We start from the raw sequence: 14,940 nt of genomic DNA, 5'->3' as shown, positions 1-14,940 counted from the left end.
CAGAAGAGCAAAGGCAGCAACTGGCCACACACGCAGTGACTAGAGCCTGGCTCACACTGCACAGATGCAGAAGCAACAACCCTGGGAGGCAAGGGGCTGTCACAGCAGTAACGGGTGGAGGAAACACACACTTCGTGAATCAGAGCACCAGAGTGCTCAACTCCTATATCTAGGCTGTGCTACTTAATCCTTCCTCCTTCCCTTTTCCTCACTGTTTGAGACAGGATCTCTGCAGCCTTGGTTAACCTCTAACTCAAAGCAATCCTCTTGCCTCAGCTTCCCAAGTCCTATGATTATAGACATAAGCCACTACACACTGGGCTATTTTCATCCCTCAGTGTCAGTCAGAACATTAATTTATTTATTCAGAACATTTATTTCAAAAGCAGTACTTAAAAAGCTCCAAGTGCTATTTGTTTCAGGTAGGTGTTACTTTGTATACTTCTACCCCATTTATTAAGCCAGAAACTTCAGGGATTTCAAGTTCGTAAATTCAGCTCAACCAGATGGACAAAGGGGACAGCGTGGTTTCCAGTGACGTCTCCCACAGAGTACATGTGCTGTCATATGAGGGCTTTCTTCCCATGATTCCGAGGCAGAGCCTCTAGATTCTCCAAGGCGGCTGCTTTAGCATCCTGGTCTAAGGGTTGGTGCTCTGCCATGCACGAGGTGGAGTCAAGCTTCCAGGTCCCTATCTTGCAGGTCTCCATTAGCAATTTGTGAGGCTCAGGTGAGCTGGGCAATCTGAAGGTGGGCAGTCTGTTTAAGGAGGAGCCCCAATCCATGTCCACCGCCCTCAACTGCAGCAGGTCTTCTCTATAAGGGATGGTGAGTCCTTGAAGGTGACTGGAGTTTACCCCAGGAAGAAGCCATCTAGCCACTTGCCTTGTATTACATTTCTAAAAGCTGCTCCATTTCCTCCAGGACTATTGTGAAGTCACTGGCTTGGTCCTTACATAAGGTTTGCTGCTCCAGGAACTGCATCCTTTCTTCTTCTTTCAACTTCAACTTCACCTTCAGGGCCTAAAAGGGAAGGCATTCCAAAAGAAAACACATCAAACTCTAGCCTCACAGAAAGACAGCACCAGACCAGAATGTAAAGTTGACACATCAAAGACTCTATCAAAAGAGAAAAAAAGAAGAGCTGGGCGATGGTGGTGCACACCTTTAGTTCCAGCATGCGGGAGGAAGAGGCAGGCAGATCTTTGTGAGTTCGAGGCTAGATGGATCTACAAAGCAAGTTCCAGGGCAATCAAGGCTGTTACACAGAGAAGCCCTGTCTCAAAACAAATAAACAGAAAAAAAGAAAGGAAGGAAAGAAAAAAAGAGAAAAAGAAAAGAAGGAAGGACGAACTAGAGAGATGGCTCAACAGTTAAGTGGCTGCTCTTGCAGAGGACCCAGGTTCAGTTCCCAGGACCCAGCACGACAGCTCACAACTGCACATAACTCCCGTTCCAGGGGATCCAATGCCCTCTTCTGACCTTTGTGGGCACTGTTTCTCATGTGCTGTACCTACTACATACATACACTTAGGCAAAATAAACCTAAAAATGATAAAAGAAAACTAGAAAACACTATTCCCCCATCTACAAACCGTGGGAGAAACAGCAGCACCATGTTGGGGTGAGTCTGTCTTACCTGTAACTCCTCCATCTGCTTCTTGGCAGTTTCATTGAAAACCTTCAGTTCATTCTGCAACGTTTCCAGCAGCCGCTGAAAGCAAAGCAGAATATCAAGAGTCGAGCTGGGCTCACAGGGGGGAGGCAGAGACGGGGAGAACTCTTGAGTTCAAGGCCAGCCTGGGCTACACAGTGAATTCCAGGGTGATGAGGACGATGAACTGAGACCCTATTTAAAAAGTTAGGGGCAGGGGAGTGAGGGAGACAGAAACATACACTCAGACAGAGGGATAGGAATTAGATGGTGGCCACCATCCTTCCCATTCAGGACACATGAGCACTGACTGACCATGTCAGGATCTCCCTTTGAGAAACCCAGCTCACCAGTGAGCCAGATTCCGAATGGGTGCTGCTCTTAGGAATTGTTCCTCTATACCATAGAGGAGTCCAGACTGACAGACGCCTTTATCTAGAGTGATAAATTCCCTATGCTCTTCTCAACACCCCATCACTTCTCCAGGCAATTCCAACAGTCCAGGCCCAAGAAGCTTGGTTTCTTACTATAGGTCCCTTCCTTGAGTTATCAAATTTATAGCTACAATGTGCTCCGTTCTGCATGGATCTCAGGAGCAAACCACAGCAGACTCAAAGGGAAGCCAGGGGTGGCTTTCTCAGCTGGCACTGTGACAACTGACCTTCCTGGAGAAGAGAGCAGACGAGTTTGGAAGTCTTTATGCCCAGATAAATTACCTTCCTTTAGGCAAGGGGCCAAAAGGAAATTCTGAATTCAGACAGGCTAGACCTTGGCATTATAGTGTTCTCAGCAATGGAATAGGGGAGACACCTGATGAGGTGTAGAAGGTCTCTACATGAGTTCTCCATAGCAAAGATTTGTGTACACACGTGCATGTGTGCTGTGTTTGAAGTACTGGAGTCAACCTTAAATGTCACGCATTCTAGGTAAGAACTTTACCACTGAGCCATATCCCCAGATTCCTATTAGAAGGGTTTGTGTGTGTGGTGTATGTATGTGTTCCTGTGGCATATGCACACATACATGCCGCCACAAATGCTGTGGAGGCCACAAATTGACATTTCTTCTTTGCTTTCCACTTTTAAAAATTATTTTTATTATTATCCTTTATTATTGTGTGTGCATGCCACAGCATGTATGTATGTATGTGTGTATGCATGCATGTATGTATGCGTGTATGTATGCATGTATGTATGTGTGTGTATGTATGTATGCATGTGTGTATGTATGTATGTATGTATGTATGTGAGGCCATGGGACAACTCTGGAGTGGGTTCTCTTCATCCACCTTTCCCTTCCAGAGACCAAACTCAAGTGGCAATGTTTGTATGGCAAGGATCTTAATCCGCTGACCGACTATCTTAAGTCACCTGTCCAGCCTTCCCCCAGCCTTTTTAAAACATTTACTTATTTAATATGGCTGAGAACATGTGTGTGTGGACTATGACACATACGTGGAGGCTGATGGCAACTTAGGGGAATGGTTTTGTCCTCCCATCATGTGGTTCTAGGCATCTAGCTCGGGCTGTGAGGCTTGTAGCCAGCGCCTGTCCCCTGAGCCATCTCAACAGCTCTCTACTTTTTAAAGCATTTATTTACATGTGGGAGCGGGGATAATCCATTCCACCTGGGGAGGTCGGAGGACAACCTGAAGGAGCCGGTCCAGGGCCTGAACTCAGGCCGTCAGGCTTGGCGGCGAGCACCTTGCCCTGCTAACCCATCTTGCAGGCCTGTCTCAATTTTATTTTTTGAGACAGGGTCTCAGGTTAATCAAGACTGGCAGGACAAGGAGCTCCAGCTTTTATGTGGTTGCTGAGGAGCTGAACTTGGGTCTTCCTGCTTGTGTGTTAGGCCCTGTACTGACTGAGCCTTCCTCAGCCCCATTCTGGGTTCCAGTTCTGTTTTCGGGTCAGAGCCACTTACATCTATCTCCCTGTGAGGGGGTAAAACATGCCCTAAGTATACATTCCATTGCTCTGTTGTCATGGACATAAAATCTGCAGAGCACAAAGCAGAGATCTTAGCTCCTGCTGGGTGACAGACCAGCCCGACTCCTTGTTAAGGCCATCTTGTTACAAGATCAAAATAAGTTCATGCCTACTTTCGGTAAAACTTGGATTTGATAGGGTCTTGACCTATTTCCTGGAATCTGACATGTCTCAGTTTTTTGGGGGGCTATATAAACCCCACTTTCACCTACGTGCAATGCTATTTTCTCAAACACTCTGTTAGAGAGATAGTCGGGTCTGACAGAAAATAAAGCTTGCTTAATTTGACCAAAGACATTGGTAATGTATTTACTCTCATTTGGTGGAATCAACACTGGGCCCTGGATGAAGGCCTGCCCATCCCCTCCCTTGCCCTCACCATGGAGTCCGTGTGATCTGTTGTAGGTTCCCGCTGTGATGCCAGGGTCTCGCTGCCTAAAATGGATGGATACAACAAAGTCAGCCTCACATGGGAACCACACTTTAACCAGAGGGGAAGTAGCTTTCCATGGACAGTACATGCGCATTTCTGAGGGAAGCCTCTCCAATGCCTGCTCCTGGAAGCTCTCTCCTGACTATATCTCCCACCCACAGCTGTCTCTACATTTGCAAATGGCCAGAGTCTATTCTGTTCTGCTTCTTTTTGGAGAAACTTTGTCCAAAGGAATGCATGTGTTTTCATTTTGTTTACAATATACAAAATTACAAAAAAATCTTTCAGGCCTTTAAAGTCATTATCTTTGTAGTAGTTTGAGAATGGCCCCCATAGGCTCATATAATTGAATGCTTAGTTACCAGAGAGTGATACTGTTTAAGAAGGATTAAGAGGGGCGGCTTTGTTGGAAGAAGGGAGTTACTGGAGTGGGCTTTGAGGTCTCAGAAGCCCATGCCAGGCCTAGTCTCCCTCCCTCCCTCTCTTGGCCTACAGATCAGGATGTAGCTAGCTCTCAGCTACTGCTCCAGTGCTTCCTTCCATGATAGGGGCTTAGCGTCTGAAACTGTAAGCAAGCCCCCAGTTACTTCCTTTTATTACACAGATTGCCTCAGCCATAGTGCTCTGTGCCAGCACTGAACTGTGACTAAGACAGGAGAAACAGGCTGGCTGTGCTACTCCCTGCCTTCCAACTCTAGTACCTAGGAGGCTGAGGCAGGGAGAGTCAGTGTTCAAGGTCAGCCTGGGTTACCTGGTAAAACCTCGTCTCAAACCCCGCGTCCCCCACAAAACCTATTCTAGTACCAGGGGATTCAATACCTTCTTCTGGACTGGGGCACCAGGTACACATGGGGTGGGGTAATATGTATACATGTATGCAAAACATGCATATACATAAAATAAAGTCTTAAAGAAAGAAAAACAGGGCTGGGCGGCGGTGGCACATGCCTTTAATCCCAGCACTTGGGAGGCAAAGGTAGGCAGATCTGTGAGTCTGAGGCCAGCCTGGGCTACAAAGTAAGTTCCAGGAAAGTCAGGGCGTTACATAGAGAAATGTTAATTTGAAAAACAAGCAAACAAAAAGAAAAACAAAAAACTCCCCCACATGTCCTATACCCTAAACTGGGTCCGGGGTGTTAAGTGCTGGCACGAGGCAGGCCCCAGGTTCCATCTCTAGCACAGAGTCAGCATTTCTTAATTCAAAGAGGCCCGAGTCCCTTTCCTGGGCAGTTTCTGGCTCTTCAGTGCAGTCTGAGGTTATCTCACAGTCTCTGGACAAATTCTCTTCTTGGGGAGGTACTGAGGATAGAACCCAGGGCCCCCTACGTCCTAGGTATATGCCCTTCCACTGAGCTATACCCTATCCATGGGTCACATTGCAGGCACTGTGATGAAGCCGACTCAGGAACCACGGAGACAGAATTCTCTCCTCTCATGTGAGCAAGGTAGCTTGTAAGCTCTGTGGCCCTGGGAAAGAAACAGCGTTTCTGGTCTCTTTGCTAGCTTACACCTGCTGACACTGAGGCGTGGAGCAGCACTCAGCTGAGAAAGAGAGCTGTCTCTCTACAGTCACCGGAAACCCTGTTAGTCAGTCAGAAGCGGATTATTTCCTAAGAACATCAAGAAACACTCAAAGATCTTTAGGGCTTGGCTAAGCAGCTCCTGTACCCTCACGGCAAATATCCCATGTTGCCAACGTAGACCCAGGAAGGGCACTTGTGCTGACTCCAGAAGGCAGCTGTGTGCCGCCTCTTACCTGGGTTGAGGCCTCTGCTCTCCAAGATTGCTAAGCAGTTATCCTGAAACTTCTCCAGCAGCTCCACTTTCTGGGTCAGGTCCTTCAGTTCTCCCTACGGAGAGGCAGCCGACAATCAGGAGCCGTCCTGCACAGGGCAGGCCTTCCACAGCAGGAGCCGGCTCCTTTTGTCTGCAGTGGTCAGCTTGCTCCCAGCCAGCAGGAGTCCGCCTGCATCACCCGGGGCAGCTGATGAGTCAGAACGGGTGGGCTTCTTACCTGCGTCTCCGTCAACTTCTGGTGTAACTGCTTGTTGACGGCCTCCAGGAGCTGGTTTTTATCCTTTAGTTCTTCCTCTGGTTTTTGCTTATTCAGTGGTTTGTAGCTAAAAGTTGTAGAAATATGATGGGTAAAGGTCATTAGGAGTACATGTTATTGACTTATTCAAACGGATTCCAATCCTGGCTTCCTGACAGTGACCTGTAATCGGAGTCCATTTCCTCATTTCCAGAATTTAGACAATACCTCCATTTCATAACATTCCTATAAGACGGAGAATCCATGGACAATGCTTAGCCTCAACAGCTGTCATCCTAAATAGTAAACCTATACTGTGAAGGTCTTGAGTTTTCAGAAACGTGTGTGTGTGTGTGTGTGTGTATGTATGTGTGTGTGAATGTATGTGTGTATGTGTGTGTATTTGTGTGTGTGTATGTGCATGCAGAGGTCAGAGCAGAATTTCAGGATCTGCTCTCCATTCCATTCCCTAGAGACAGATCTCTTCCTGAATCTGAAGCTCGCCGAGACCACCAATCAGTAAGTTCCTATGGTCTACCTGCTTCCTCCTAATTCTGCAGCTGCGACAGGTGTGGCCCTGCCCAGCTTTTTACAAGGGCGCTGGGGATTCTAACCCAGGCCCTCTTGGTGATTGTGCAGCAAGCGCTCTTACCCGCTGAGCGCGCCAGCCCAAAAAGTTCTGTGTGTGAGGGAGAGTGTGTATGATTTTTTTTTTTTTTTTAGTGTGTATGATTTTTAAACAGGCTTCCCCTGTGTCATGGTTAGGGGTTCTATTGCTGTGATGAAACACCATGACCAAAGCAGTCTGGGGAGGAAAGGGTTTATTGGGCTTATGCTCCCAGATCACTGTTCATCGCTGAAGGAAGTCAGGACAGGAACCTGAGCAGGGCAGGATCCTGGAGGCCGGAGCTGATGCAGACGCCATGGAGGCGTGCTGCTTACATGGCTGCTCTGTCTGCTTTCCAAAGAACCCAGGACCAGCAGCCCAGAGACAGCCCCACCCACGTGGGCTCTGCACTCCTCCAGGCCTGCTTTCAGGTGAGGTCCCCGCTCCAGTGACATTAGCTTGTGTTGTCGATATAAAGCTAGCTAGCACACTCTACAACCTGGTTGGCCTGGAATGTAGCCCAGGATGGCCTTGAATTTGTTGCAATCCTGCCTGTTTTCCAAGTACTTCTATTACAGGCATAATCCAACATATCTAGAAAGAAGCTGTTTTTTGGAGGGAGGGGTGCTACAGGACATCATGTCACACATGAATCCCAAGATTGTGTTATTTCCTGGAAAAACCTGTTTCTGGTTGTAGTGTGGCTCAGCCCTAGCATACTCCTTCAATCCAAGAGCTTTCTGCTTGAATACTGTAGACAGGATTAAACAAGCAGGCACCTCCACCCTCAGTCTGCCCCCGCTCACCCCTTCCTGATGTTCTTCCTGCTGGCAGTCTCTGCAACTCTCACATGCCTGTGGAAGCAAAATCAACGCCAATCAGAGAACCACAGTGCTAGGTGCTACGAACAAGGTGTAACAGGGGCTTGGCTTCACTGCCGTTTGGACTCCCGAGCCCCCTGCCTCAGCCTCTCCAGTTCTGGGATTACAGGTGTGTGCTACCATACCTGGTTTAAGAGATTCGAGCTGCGGAGGAAAGAACCAAAGATTACATCCAAGTAAACAGCACAGGCTGAGGGCCCATATGTTATGGGATATTTGTACATTGTGTGAGAATGTATTGCTGTGACTGGTGTAATACAAAGCTAAGTAGCTAGGCAGGGGATATAGGAGGGACTTCCAGGTAGAGAAAGAGAGAAACTGGGAGGAGGAATCTAGGTGTGCGATTTCGCCAGCAGACTCGGAGCAAGTCGGATGTGCTGCACTAAGAAGAGGTAAAGGAGCCAAGAAATCCGGGTTAATGAAGTTGTAAGAGCTAGTTGTGTAGAAGCCTAGGCCAAGGCCAAGCATCCATCATTAATACAAAGTCTCTGGGTCATTGTTATTTGCAGGCTGGCCTGATTTGAAAGCTTGCTGCACCGCATGCTGGTTTCAGCCTGTGTGGGGAGGAGGTTTATTAAGAAAAGGGGCCTTAATCACACCAACAACCGAGAGACCTGAGCGTGCTTCAGATACCATGGCCACCTCATGCCAACCACACCTATCTGGCAGAGGATCATGGTCACACACATAGTAGATCCTGGGGCTGGAGTCTGCTCAGACTGTGAGTGAGTAAGGCTCCCAGCCAGCTCCAGCTGTCAGCAGCTGCCAGGTGCTGTTGCTGTAGTCGGAGCCAGTGTGGCAGAGGGAGGTGTGGCTTCAGAAGGATCGATAGAGGGCCTCCCATTGTGTTTGTATGAGACAAGGGCTCCCATACTCTTTTTCTTTTAAATTTTTTTTGGGGGGATGGAGTGTTCTTTCTTTGTTTTTAATTTAATTTATTTATATTTTCAATTTTTTTTTTCAAGACAGGGGTTCTCTGTAGCTTTGGAGCCTGTCCTGAAACTAGCTTTTGTAGAGCCAGGTTGGCCTCGAACTCATAGAGATCCGCCCGCCTCTGCCTCCTGAGTGCTGGTATTAAAGGTGTGTGCCACAGTATCCAGCTTATTTATTTATATTTTCTATGTTTCCATGTACACCTGCAAGGCAGATGAAGGCACCAGATCTCATTACTGATAGTTGTGAGACACCATGTGGTTGCTGGGAGTTGAACTCAGGACATTTGGAAGAGCAGCCAGTGCTCTTAACCTCTGAGCCATCTCTCCAGCCCCAGGAAGGGATATTTTGAGACAGGGTCTCACTGTGTCTCTCTGACTGTCCTGAAACGCACTATGTAGACCAGGCTGGCCTCAAACTCATAGATATACAACTGCTCTGCCTTCCAAGCACTGGGACTAAACAGTGCACCACTATGCCCAGCTTTACTTCTATTTATGTGTATGAGTGTTTTGTCTACAGGCAAAGATGGTCACCTACTATGTGCCTGGTATCAACAGAAGTCAAAAAGGACGTTAGAGCCTTAGACTGCGTTAGGGATGGTTGTGACCTACTGTGTGGGTACTCAGAACCAAGCCAGGGTCCTCTGAAAGAGCCACAAGTGCTGAGTCATCTTCTCAGCCTCCATTTTAAAATTTTTGGTGTTCAGCAATTTTAGAAAGATCAGTCTCTCCCTGTTCCTCCCCCTCTTGCTGGAGAGTCAACCCAGGCTGTTGAACAAGCAAGGCAAGCACTCCGGCACTGAGCTCCACCCCCTGGCTCTGGCGAGATGTTCTAACACCAGATGCCAACGATCTGCTCTTACCCATTCTCTCGTCTCGGTTTGGTGACTTTTGTAACGTCAGGGTCTGACCCTCCTGGATGAAGATGTCTAAACGCATCAGCTTCTTTGGACTTAACAGGTAGCTTAGAAGTAGCTCGAGTTTGTGCATCTGAAAGGGAGAACAGCAGTGAACCACAGCATCACGCTCCAGCGCTGCCTCCCGATGCCACACAGAGCCTCCCTGCGAGCGGTCAGAAGCCCTGGCTTCCATACTGTCCATTTCAGTCTAGGCATAGAGGCTGTTTCCAAAGGAAAACTAGACTAACTGGCCTTAGAAGCTAAGATTCTGTTTTAGCTTTTGGATATGGTTCTTACTCTATCTCTGAGTGGCCTTGAACTCATATGTAGAGATCCTGTGACTTACAGTGATCCTCCTGCCTCTGCCTCCAAATGCTGGGATTGCAGGTGTGCGCCACCACACACCATTGAAAGTTCATTACGAGTGACAGCTTAGCGGACCTGACGATACACCAAACTGACAGCCTACAGGTTTGTGAATAAGGTCGATAGAGGAAAAGAGCTGGAGGAAAGGCCGAGTTAGTGGGGGGAACCCAGCTGGAACTGACCGGTCTCAGAATGGGGGTGGGTTCCCACACCCCTTCTCCCCAGACAACATCTAGGTGCTGCCGACTTTCACCCAAATGTCCTCCTAACCACTCGGAGACATCTTTATGTCCAGGTGCCTAGTAAAGGATCTGGCATTCGACCAAAGTTCAAGAACCAACAAGTGAAATAGACGGAACGTATCATCTGTACACTGTTTCCCTGCCCTGTTGGTCTTCCCTGGGCCAGGTCCAGCCCTTCTGCAATGCTTTTACTGTCAATCCCTTATTAAACTTAAGAGGTTCCCATTTGGCATGCTTGCTGATCTCCCTACTGGGTCAGGTCGGGTAACCCATCAATCCCTACCATACACGTCCTTTAGCATACACGTCCTTTAGCATACACGTCCTTTAGCATACACGGCCTTTAGCATACACGGCCTTTAGCATACACGTCCTTTACCATACACGTCCTTTACCATACACGTCCTTTACCATACACGTCACACTAGCATTTACATGTCACAACACCTGTCATGCCCCACCCCCAAGCTTTTCTATTTCTTTCCAATTCAGGGGTTTCTATATTATACTAACTTCACTTTGTTCATTGTAAAATGGCTCCTTTAAGCCATATTAATTAGCTGGGCAGTGGTGGCGCAACTCGGGAGGCAGAGGCAGGCGGATCTCTGAGTTTGAGGCCAGCCTGGTCTACAAGAGCTAGTTCCAGGACAGGTTCCAAAGCCACAGAGAAACCTTGTCTCGAAAAAAAAAAAAACCAAAAAATAGAAAAAAGAAAAAGGAAAAAAAAAAGCCATACTAATTAAATAATTAAGTTGAAGAAATGAGGTATAAAGTACTGGATCATATTAAAGGGCACTTTGTATTTAATAAAAAATTTATTCAAATACCTTGCTACATAATAATTTGGAGTATATAATCCCTCAGGTTGACACATTTTGTTTATAGGTACAATTTACAGTACCTGAACTCTAGTTTCAATATTCGTAACACTATGCAAATATTAAATGGATTCTTAGAAGTTACCTTTTAGGAAAAAGAGGTTACTTTGTGCTACTATCTTGTCTGATCTCAAGTAATAGTAACTTAAATACAATAATATATCTAGGCCATGTAAAAGAGTTCATAGGAAATTGGAAAAAAAATAAATTAATTGCAATCGGCTCCAACAATCTGCTTCTGCTGAGCCCTGAGGGTTGCACTGTAGGAAAAAAGTCAGAATTTAACAGAGATTGTCTCCTAGAAAGGAGGCACTAAGGAGAATTGGATGGCTGATGTAAAGAACACATCAAACTTGTTTATTCAAACTCCTCCCTGAAAAGATCTCGCTTTATAGCCCTGGCCTGTAACTCACTACACAGAGCAGGCTGGCCCCGAACATGTGCCCATCCTGCTGCCTCTGCCTCCAGACTGCGGGCACAAGGTTTGACCACCCCCGGCTTCATTCTATAGCTTTCTAGTTTTCCCTTGTTGGTGGAGACCGCCTAGAAACCTTACAGCTGTCCCGGAACATGTGCTCGAGAAGCTGGGACAGGTCTTACAAAGGGAGAGATGAAAACCTGGGGTTGGTGAGGAAGGCTGGTCACTGCCAGCCATCCAGGGCCACTGCGAGGGATGGGGCAGAGGTCTGAGGGATGCTTTGAGGAAAACAGGGCAAAGAGATAACCCTTTGAGCCTGGTAGAAAAGCCATTTTACTTCAGAGACCAATCCTGCCTGCCACAGCTCTTCAACCAGCTGCCCCGAATTACTTGCGGCGTGATGGTTAAAGGCTGTTCCGAAATCCCTCCCTACAGCTGCGGGTGCTGGGGCCCCCTTCCATGCTACAGTCTTTACATTAGGCAGCACAGCCACTACAGATGCCACCAGATAACTCTCAACCACAAGAACATCAACACACACCAAGACGGAAAGGCAACTACAAATTGTTTAGGTCATGCTCCCTCCTCTCAGGGTTCTCCGGAACTCTGGCTAGGATGGGTTCTTCTCTCCTGCTCTACTCGGCATAGGAGAACAAGGAAGGAATCATGTGTTTGCTCCCCACTGTCCTCCTCCTCAAATGATTCTCTTCTCTGACAACAAAGCCACACCTGCAAGACAACCAACCCTAATCTGGAAATAAAAAGGATAATTGCAAAAGAAACGATTTCTGGGGCTGAAGAGATGGCTCAGCAGTCAAAAGAGAGAGCTACTTTTGCAGAGGACCGAAGTTTGTTCCAGGACCCACATCAGGAATTTAACTCCAGCCCCAGGGGGAACAAGACCCCATGACCTCCCTTGGGCACCTTTATTTATATGCACAAGCGCCCCGCTCCATTTTAAAAAATAATGCCTTTGCAACAGAGTTCTAGAGAGGCAGGTGTGGTGGGAATGAGCCTGCAATCTCAGCATTCAGGTGCTGAAGTAGGAAGACCGCGGCAAGTTAACGTTACTAAGGGCTACGTAATGAAAATCTAGCTTAAAAAAGGGAATGAAAAGTGAGGCACTGGGCTTGGTGGCACATACCTTTAATTCCAGCACCCAGGAGGTAGAGGCAGGGTCTCCGTGAGTTCGAGGCCAGTCTGGCTTACACAACGAGTTCCCCACCACCACGACATCACACACAAAAAAGCTATTCCTAAACAACAACCAACAATTTGAATATAACTGGTAACGCAGAAGGGAGAGGGGCCGGGGGTAGGAACGGGGACTCTCTTTAATTTTGTTCGCCATAAGCATACACAGCCTGGCTTGGGGTGCGCCGCCCCAACACACACAGATTTCGATCCTCTACTCCTAGCATAGGCCACGGAGCCCCGGCCGGTGGCGGTGTGGACACCCACCTGCGGGCAGGCCGCCGCTCGCCATCGAGTTGGGCTGCGCATCGCACACCGTTTTAGCACTGGCCATCGTAGCCGGGTGGCTCGGCTGGGCCCTGGAAGGTGCAAGGTGGATCATTAGCAGCGCCGGAGCCCCGCCACGCCATCCGACCCGCCCGCACCCACGCTGCCCAGCCCGGGACCCGTAGAGCCAAACCCCGGCGCCAGCCGCTCCAGCCCGCAGTCCTCTTCGTTCCCTTTCAAAAGTTGCTCCGCAGTAACCGCCCAGTCCTCGGCAGAGTCTGCCGCCACGCTTTCAAAAGGAAACTTCCGGGGGCTGGGCGAGAGGGGGCGTGGCTCCGAGTCTGTAGGCCGCCCTGTTGTACGGAAGACTTTCTCCTGCATCGGGGCCTCGGGAGCCGCCATGCTGTACGGAAGGCTCGAGCCACGCTGCCCGAACCAGCGGGTCACAGCCCGGCCAGGGATGCACTGGGCAGGCTTGAATGGGGCTAGTGAGCCACTGTGTCATGTTCCTGGGTGGAGGCGGAAACGTGAACTCTCTTAGTGTCCAAGTCACAATCCTCTTTATTTGTTTTTGTTAAGGATCCTGTCAGGAGTACAGGTGACCTGATTTTAACAACTACCAGAAACCAGGTGAAGAATAGCAGAACTTTTTTTTTTTTTTTTTTTTTTTTGGTTTTTCGAGACAGGGTTTCTCTGTGGTTTTGGAGCCTGTCCTGGAACTAGCTCTTGTAGACCAGGCTGGTCTCGAACTCACAGAGATCCGCCTGCCTCTGCCTCCCGAGTGCTGGGATTAAAGGCGTGCGCCACCACCGCCCGGCAATAGCAGAACTTTTTTAAGGGACACCGGTGGGATGAAATACCTAACAAACCTGCATCGGGATTTAGCTATAAATTTAAGTTACTTAGCCGGACGGTGGTGGCGCCCACCTTTAATCCTAGCACTCAGGAGGCAGAGGCAGGTGGCTCTCTGTGAGTTCAAGGCCAACCTGGTCTACAGAGCAAGTTTCAGGACAGGCTCCAAAGCCACAGAGAAACCCTGTCTCGGAAAACAAAACAAAACAAACAAACAAACAAAAAAGAAATTAAGTTACTCATACAAAACAAGGTAGAGTTCTTAGTCATTTCATAAACACATTGGAAAAAACACACGCACTGAAGGAGCAGCTGCGATGTACTGGACACTAAGAGGGTGGATAGATTAGGGATAGCAAATACCAGGACTGACTTTAGCGCTGCTGTCTTGGAGTTTACAGTCTAGGAAAGACACTAAACAGATAATCGCCAGTATGTGTTTACTCTCCATGGTGAGAGAGTGAAGGAAAACCACAAAAAAACTTTGAGAGAAAACCCAGGAGCAGTTTAAAATTGGGGAAACAGTTTAAACTGGGAAGATCGAGGCCCTGGGGGTTCACAGCTGCAATTCCAGCACTCAGGAGGCTGCCACTGGGAAACTGCTCTGTCTTCGATGTCAGCCTGGCCTACGTGGTGAATTCCAGGCCTGTTAGAGCTACAGTACAGTAAAATCTTGTCTAAATAAATAAGATTTAGTGTAAGTGGACTTCTCTGTCCCAATAGCCTCTCCCCAAACAGCCATACAGAGACTTACTTATAAATGCTCAGCTGTTAGCTTAGACTTGTTTTTAGCTAGCTCTTATTGTCGTAAAAGTAAATCTGCTGGCCTGGCCTGTCACCTGGGTACCCTGTCCTTTTCAGAGACAAATCCCGTCCACTTCCAATCACCCCTTTCCATGAAAGCAAGGAATCTCCCACCTCCTCCCCAGCTGTCTCTGTCTGTCCTTCTGAAGAGGCACCTTCTCTCTCCCTTCCCTTTTTTCCTTTCTTCTCTTCTGTCCCCTCCCCTTTTCCCCACCCCCTCATAACCCTTACTCTTATGCTGTTCCTAATACCCACTAAATAAACTCTATACCCGAGTTCTCTCTGCATGGTGTATCTGTCTAGTCTTCCACCCGCCAGGGGACCCGCACAGCCTCGGGTCACCCACATCATGAATGATAACGACCTCACTGCCATCTCGACCAAGGGCAGCCAGGTAACCTAGTGGCCATCTTTACTGAGGTACCTCTTGCCTCGTCTCACCATTTACTTACGTTTCTGTCTCTAAATTCCTCATAATGACTTCGTTACA

At 48.1% G+C, this 14,940-nt stretch overlaps 1 protein-coding gene across 2 annotated transcripts; it reads right to left on the bottom strand.

Annotated features, from left to right (window-relative positions):
* Positions 1-349: 349 nt before the first annotated feature.
* On the bottom strand, positions 350-13,196 carry Knstrn (kinetochore localized astrin (SPAG5) binding protein). 2 transcript variants are annotated; one of them, XM_041679140.1, is made up of 10 exons: positions 12,988-13,196; positions 12,795-12,886; positions 9,394-9,520; positions 7,521-7,568; positions 6,090-6,195; positions 5,832-5,925; positions 4,022-4,077; positions 1,640-1,714; positions 886-1,023; positions 350-744 (listed from the first exon to the last, which is right to left on the bottom strand). In XM_041679140.1, the coding sequence occupies exons 1-9, from the start codon at positions 13,194-13,196 to the stop codon at positions 892-894; spliced, it is 939 nt and encodes a 312-aa protein (XP_041535074.1). In that variant the 3' UTR covers positions 350-744; positions 886-891. The 2 variants fall into 2 exon arrangements, with proteins under 2 accessions (XP_041535074.1, XP_041535073.1); XM_041679139.1 differs by having other exon boundaries at positions 350-1,023.
* Between the last annotated feature and the right edge of the window lie 1,744 nt (positions 13,197-14,940).

Source organism: Microtus oregoni, unplaced genomic scaffold, assembly GCF_018167655.1.
Source record: "Microtus oregoni isolate MIOR12 unplaced genomic scaffold, Mior012 000031F_ref0000149, whole genome shotgun sequence".
In the NCBI taxonomy this organism is placed as follows: Eukaryota; Metazoa; Chordata; class Mammalia; order Rodentia; family Cricetidae; genus Microtus; species Microtus oregoni.
The sequence above is the reverse complement of the archived record's forward strand: the minus strand, read 5'-3'. Positions and strand labels throughout refer to the sequence as shown.

Coding starts and splice junctions, on each gene's coding strand:
- Knstrn (XM_041679139.1), bottom strand. CDS start 13,196: ATGGCGGCTCCCGAGGCCCCGATGCAGGAGAAAGTCTTCCGTACAACA. Junction 7,569..9,393: donor AAACCGAGACGAGAGAATGG/GTAAGAGCAGAT, acceptor TTGCTTCCACAG/GCATGTGAGAGTTGCAGAGA. Junction 4,078..5,831: donor GAGCAGAGGCCTCAACCCAG/GTAAGAGGCGGC, acceptor CATCCATTTTAG/GCAGCGAGACCCTGGCATCA.